This window comes from Apis cerana, linkage group LG3, assembly GCF_029169275.1.
Source record: "Apis cerana isolate GH-2021 linkage group LG3, AcerK_1.0, whole genome shotgun sequence".
Classification (NCBI taxonomy): domain Eukaryota; kingdom Metazoa; phylum Arthropoda; class Insecta; order Hymenoptera; family Apidae; genus Apis; species Apis cerana.
The window spans coordinates 11,961,906-11,969,044 of NC_083854.1; the positions used below are offsets into that span (position 1 = coordinate 11,961,906).

At 38.4% G+C, this 7,139-nt stretch overlaps 1 protein-coding gene and 1 long non-coding RNA gene across 8 annotated transcripts in view; one reads left to right on the forward strand and one right to left on the reverse strand.

The window, feature by feature from the left end:
- Positions 1-7,139, reverse strand: part of LOC108001871 (protein split ends) — a 79,543-nt gene that overhangs the window by 15,413 nt on the left and 56,991 nt on the right. For 5 of the 7 annotated variants that reach the window (XM_062073036.1, XM_062073038.1, XM_062073033.1 and 2 more), the window contains 2 exons: positions 1,649-2,463; positions 443-1,089 (listed from right to left, as the gene is read on the reverse strand). In XM_062073036.1, coding sequence (XP_061929020.1) covers positions 443-1,089; positions 1,649-2,463 — 1,462 coding nt within the window. The remainder of the gene's footprint in view (positions 1-442; positions 1,090-1,648; positions 2,464-7,139) is intronic. The other 2 variants (XM_062073037.1, XM_062073039.1) reach the window with 2 other exon arrangements.
- LOC133665836 (uncharacterized) lies at positions 3,878-5,490 on the forward strand. The gene is made up of 2 exons (XR_009829233.1): positions 3,878-4,540; positions 5,358-5,490. It is a non-coding gene; the product is annotated as an uncharacterized LOC133665836 (long non-coding RNA).

The window sequence follows — 7,139 nt, forward strand, 5'->3', positions numbered from 1 at the left end:
TTCGAATGCTAATATCCGCTTTGGTCGAATAACATGCGTCATAAACTCAGACTTCGAATCTGATTCGAAAATTCTCCGCTAATAAAATAAATCATCCATCAAACGTATCGATATTATTAGCAAATCGTGTCGGGAAATCGTCTCTTTTTATATCGATATCGCCATCCGCCTCTATCGTTCACTTCCTTCTTTTTCAAATTGTTAAAAGATTCGTTGAAAGATTAGATCTTTCTCATTTTTTCGATCTTTTTTCGATGATAAAAACAAAAAAGCATCGATTCTATCTTATTTTACTCGATCTTAAAATTATACATTCTCGAGTTGAATGCTCGAGCGATTGCGAATGCGATACCGATAAAACCGAGCAACTATCGCCGCCATTTTTGATTTCGAAAAAAAGGGCGCGCTCAACCACTTTCGACCTTCTGGAATCCCGACTTACTATTATCTCGCCAAAAGGCTCGAAATGCTTCCTAAGCTCGGACGCGGTGACGTCCTTCTCAAGGTTGCCGATGAACAGGGTCCTGGTCGCCTTCGGATGATACTCGTCGACCTCGGCCTCGTAGGGCCTGAACTCGTTGTCCTCGACATCGTAACCCTGGTAAGGGGCAACCTCGATCTTGCATCCGAAGAACAGTTTGTCGTGGGAGACCTCGAGCGCCTTCTCCACGTCCTCGGGCTTCTTGAAACAGACCAAGGCGTAGCGGTCCCCCGCTGCTCCCACCACCTTTACCCACGTCACTTTCCCGTGCTTTTTGTACTCGTGGAACAGGCCGTCCTTGAGGGATGTGTCGCTGCTGCGTGCCGGCAAATTACGCACGCAAATAGCGAGCGGCCTGCGGTCCTCGGTGACGGCCGCATTTCCGCCTCGATGGGGCGAGCTGCCGGGCGACGTGCTTGCCCCGGAAGTGCTGGCGGCGGAACTGCCGCTGCGGCTGCTGCTGCTGCTCCCTGAACGGCTACTGCCGCTCGGCGAGCTGCTTCCGCTTCGCGATTTTCTGCGCTGTTTTTTGTGCTGTCGCAGCGCACCGCTGCTACCGCTGCCGCCACCTCCACCGCCGCCTAGTGGAACAACACGACGAATGTAATCTACACACGTATATTTCGTCGTTATTATTCCTTTGTCTCGTTGTCCGCCTCCTCTTAATACTATTATTGCTATTATTGCTTGCTACTCTTGCTATTAGTCGTGCGTATGGTAGTAATTGATACGCTAATTAAAAAGCCGCGCGTTCACCTCCACCGCGTGCCATTTCCAATTCCCGTATTCTCGTGCAAAAGTTCTTTCGCGGTTCGTATTCTCGAACGTTGACGAGCGTGCACGCGCGCGCGATATCGTTACGCCCTCGTTTCGGATGGTTCCCGCGCGCGAGAACCAATTGCCAAGCGTGGTATTTGGAAAACCGAGGACTCGGTCGGTAAATACATACTCGGTGGATAACGCGTTGAAGCGCACGTGCGAATCCCCTCCTCCTCCTCGCTCGTACGAAAGAAGCGCGGCGTTGTAAGCAAGAAGAGACTAAGAGGCGAGAAAAACAGACGAGCGGATAGTCGTCGAGGAAGAAGAAAAAGAAGTCCGATGCGAAAAGCGAGAAAGAAAGTCGAAGAATCAGAAAAGCAAGAGAATGAGAAAATATTGGGCGATTACCTTGCTCATCCTGGTAAGCATCGTTGTTGGCAGGCGAGGGTGGCGGCGGTGCGTTCCCGTACCTCGAGGTGGTCGACTCGTACGCCGACCAAGAGGACGGCGGCAGTCCACCGCGATGACGATCTAAATGGGGCGGGGGCGGCGGCCCGGAGGAGTACGGGCCGGTTCTCGAGTAGAGCCGATCCCTCGCCCTGCTCGATGTCACGTGGTAAGAGCTTGCAGGAGGTGGACGGCCGCGGGGTATGTAGCCGCCAGGATCACCGGGAGAAGGATCCGCCGGATGGCCGCCGACGACGATGCTACCGCCGCCGCCGCCGACACCGCCGACACCACCCCCGGACCCGACCCCTCGGCCGGTTCGCTCGCTCGTGTAGAAACTGCCGTGCGAGCCACGTGACTCGAAGCCCTCGCTCCCCCTCTCCCTCTCCCGCTCCCGCTCCCTCTCCCTGTCCCTGTCTCGATCCCTGTCCCGCTCCCTATCCCTCTCCCTCTCCCTCTCTCGCTCCCTCTCTCTCTCCCTCTCTCCTCTCTCGCTAACTCCGCCACCGCCACTGCCACCGCCGCCACCACCACCGCCGCCGCCGCTGCCGCCGCCGCCGCCTCCGATTCCGCTTCCAACGCCGCCGCCTCCATTTGCGGATCCTCCGCCGCCGCCGCCGCCGCCGCCACCGCCACCGCCGCTGCCACCGCCGCTGCCGCCGCCAACTCCGCTTCCAACGCTCCCGCTGACGATCCCGGAATTCCCGCCGCCACCGCTTCCGACTCCGGCAACTCCACCTCCGCTAACCCCGCCGGATCCGTGATCCTCCGAACTTCTGCAACATCGAACGTGTCGCGTTATTATTAACCTCATCCTGACGTCGTGTCGTGTCGTGGCGTGATATCGTCGGCATTGCAAAAAATTCTTCGATCAATTATAGAATGGAATGGAATGGAATAGAATGGAATGGAGGTTATCGTTATGTACGGTATCGTGTAACGAACAATGGATTAGCGATCAAAATTTCGATCGGTAATGAAGTATCGATGGTTAAACTTGCGATGTAATTAGAATATGAAACGGACGAATAAAAAGTTTTCAAACCAGGAGTAAACTCGTTCTAACGCCATAAAACGTTAACCGAAACTTAAACTTTTTCTAGATTTGTTGACCCTGGAGTATATCGATCATATCGCTCGAGCATCGGTGAAGAGTATATTATTCCCATCAAGTTCTCGTTTTGAACTTAAGAAATGAACTAAGTCAATCTCTATTCAAATGAAATACTCTCTAGCAAACGATACTCTTTTTGATTCGTTAAATTTTTTTATCCTTTATGGATTGAATAATAAATATACATGTATAATTGAATATTGTATTTTATAATCTTTTGTATCGTCTTTCTTTCGCATCAAGTGATAATGATTCCACGTTTCCTTTATGCATTTCTAACAACAAATCATGACTTTTTAATTAAAAATAAGACAAAAATATGTCGATAATAAAATAATCGATATTAAAAGAAAAAAAATAAAGAATTTGTCCTATTATTCTTATACTTTGTATATCGTATTTCAATAAATCTATCATCATTTACCGACAGAGACTGGAATGAAACGTATTATAGGAACAATTTCATGGATCCACAAAGTACATTAAAAAAAATTCATTAAAAAATTAAAAACGATTTAAACCAGTTTCCTTATAAAAAAGAGAATTCTCTATGAACTCGCAAATATTTTTATATCTTACTTATCGTATATTAGTAAATCATATCATTTACCGACAGAGATACGAATGTACTATACTATAGGAACAATTTAATAATATTTCGCAAATATGCACGAAAATGAAAAATTGATTGAAAAAATTGGAAATGATACCATGTTTCGAGAAAAACTTGCAAATATTTTTATATTTTATCCATTAATATATTAGTAAATTTATCATTTACCGACGGAGAATCGAATGAAACGTACTATACCATAGGAACAATTTAATAACATTCCAGAAGTCCTCGCGAAAGTTCATCGAAGAAATTAGAAACGACTTATACGTTTTAAGAACTTCCTATGAAAAATTAACAACATTTCCCGGGGCTTTAAACGTACCACTATTCTTCCTATATCTTTATCGGCCCCGGTCATATTCATTGGGATCAAAGTTCAAAAACGTGGCTCGTTATCACAGTGACTATGTTGAAGTTCGCCCGTGTATTTTACCGTTCGTGGCCGGATGCGTATGTATGTGTGTGCACATGCACATAAACGGGCCATTGTATGGCGTTCGAGACACGTTTAACGACATGCACGAAGAGTAATCGTGGCGAAGAATCAGCGGCCTTTCTCCCAACGCCTCCTCACGTTCATTCCGTTACCATACGGTCACCGGTGCGCTTATCTCCCACCTTCGCGAGAAACTTCGACCTGAATCTCTTTAAAGACTGCATTACGCGTGGCCGTTTCTCGTTTCTCGTTTCTCCAACGATCTTGTTTTGCTCGCGACTACGAGAGGAACCAGGACGTTGCCATGCGAGCCTCTATCGATGTACAGTGAAATTTTCCGTTAACCGACAACCGACACCCTTTTTCTTTTCCTCCTCTCTATTCTTCTTTTTTTTTAATTAGATTTTTCTTTACCAAAATCATTCGATCGAATACGAGGACCCCTCTTTCGATTATAAGATACTCGTTTGTGCTATAAACGAAATTCAAGTATATTCCATTGAATTATTTTCAAGTAAGAATAATGGATACCAAGATTACGATTCGTTTGTTTTACAAATGTCATGCTTTATATTTTGTGTTGTAAATGTGAGAATATATATCTTCTTTACCATATGCAGGCAATCCGAATTCAATTTTTTTTCAAAACAAATATAAGGATTTAAGTGAATTATATTATAAACTTTCGTAAGTATTTCAAAATTTGTTCAAAACAAGATTTTTTTTAAAACAATAAGAAATTAGATTTAAAAAGAAAAATTCCAAATTGTCCACTGCAAAAAAAGTCTAGTTATCTACTGAAGGTTAAAATACATTTGTGTATTTTAATAAATATTCATGTAAATAATAATTATAATAAAAAGCATTATTTTACATGATAAAAATATTCGCATTTTAATATTTTGTATCTTAGATTGTATCTAAGATTAATCTATTTATAATATTATATGTATACTTTTTTTCAATCGATGTTTACAATACTATCATTGCGATATCAACAATATGCAACCAATTCATTATACTAAAAATTTTTTACGAAAATGCATTTAATGCAAATAATAAAATGACAAATCAAATTGCCTATTTTGAATAATCTAAATATCGATTATAAGATTTTTTACAAAATCAATGTGACAATATTATTGTGAAATTGTAAAATCGAAATCATAATCTGATAAAATAAATATCAAAAAAAAATTTTACGAAATTATAAATTAAAATATATCGAGCTAAAATTATTTTATCAATGCCTTTTTTTCACAACTTTTATCACAAATTTTTCTGTTTCTTGTGATGCAAAATAATTCAAAATTTCATAGATTAAAATTACTATAACAATATTTCTCGATAAATCATTAATTTTTAATTGAAAATTCTCATAATATTAAAATTTACATAAAATTAATAAGATTTCAGAATTAACAAAGAAAAAAATATAAAAAAAATGAAATAAAATTCTTTTATCCTTGATAAATAATGCTGATTCAATCATATTTAATTTCAGAATCGAAATTAATATATTAATAATTAATGCAACCAGCCTACATATCCCGACTCGACGTGAATTGCGTAAAAACTTCAAGAGGCCGATCAAAGTGGATTTAAAAAAAAAATGCCACAATCTGCGTGTCTTATTTTTAACAAACAGTAATTTTCTAATAGTTATTTACGAAGATTAAAGATAAGATAAATTAACAACAATTATTTAATCATTATATAATTTCACTTGTCTAAATGGCAAATTTTTATGATACATAATAAATTCAACATATATATATAACATTTAACACTATACTCATGCTAGCAAGATGATCAAATTTTGCATTTATCTAATCTATATTAACAAATAAATAATTTCTTTATAATCTTTACAATACCTATGTCTACATAAAATTATAATATATTAATTATTTATTATGAATTATTTTTTATATGAATTGTTGTGGCAAATTTTCTTTAAATTTTCTTTATTTGTTCTATTATAAAATAAAAGATATACCAAGTAAATATATTGATGGCGTTTTTGAAATTGACACGAAGATTGACACGATAAGTCTTTGTTGCCTGAGAAACCCAACGTATTGTTTAATTTGCGAACACGAGAATAAAAAAAACATCCGAGGGAAAAAGTATCCGATTAGTCCAGAAAAACATCTACGAGCAAGCAAAAATCATCGCATGAAGGACAGAACGATATACGATATCAAATTCGTCAATGTGGATTGCGCAGGGAAAACACGCGTCTTCGAAAAAGTTCATTTTTGCGAACGAATCACATCGGTTTATCGATTCGACCTCTTTATTTAAGAGTTCGTGCTCGAACAGTTTTGGATAAAAAAAAAAAAAGGGTGAGAGAAAAGAAGGCAAGTCTTGCATCATCATTAAGTTATTACGATTAACGCCCATGCTAAACATGATAACGTTACTGGTTTCGATTTGAACGAAGCTTATCGTAGATGCGCTTATCGTGGAATACGTGAAAAAATTTGTACACGGTAATTTTCGTTCGTAGACGTTTTATTAAGTGTCTATATACCTATAAAATCAATATAAAATCAATAGATAAATTCTTGTGAAATGTACAATAAATCAATTATTAATCTATACATTATTTGCTTTTTTCTTTGTCAACTTCATATACCAAGATTTTTGTGTATCAATTTATTCACGGAAAATTAAACGCAACACAGTTTTATGAACGATGCGTTGAATTTCTTAGAATCTCTAGTGTTTAAGTTTGTTACAAAATAGAAATTGCACGTGTTGTGTACGGCTGCCGATAAGTTATTTTCAGGGTCATATTAATATGTTTGTGTGTGTATATTGATAATAGAAGATAGTTCTCCTTCAATAGCTATTTTACGATGATTACTATTGAATTTACAAATCATCAAATCATATGTATGATTTACAAAAACAAAATATGATATTGGAAATAACATCATATTCAGCGACTTAATTGATGAAATGTTAAATCTATATAGCGATTTTCTTATTAAAAACGAACTAAAAAGAAATTATATTTATTATACTTGTAAGTCTATCCATATGAATGACTCATATGTAAATCGTAAACTTTGTTATCAATTCGTAGACCTTAAACAATGATGTCATAGTCGAGCAATATTACAAATACCTTTATTTATTCGATAATTGCCACAATAAATCGTCTAATTAAACATCTATTTCATAAACAAAGGAAAGTACTATCATTTCATATGTGTGATTCATTATAACTTTTTTCTTTTAAATATTTATCTTAAAATGATCACGATTATTACGAAAT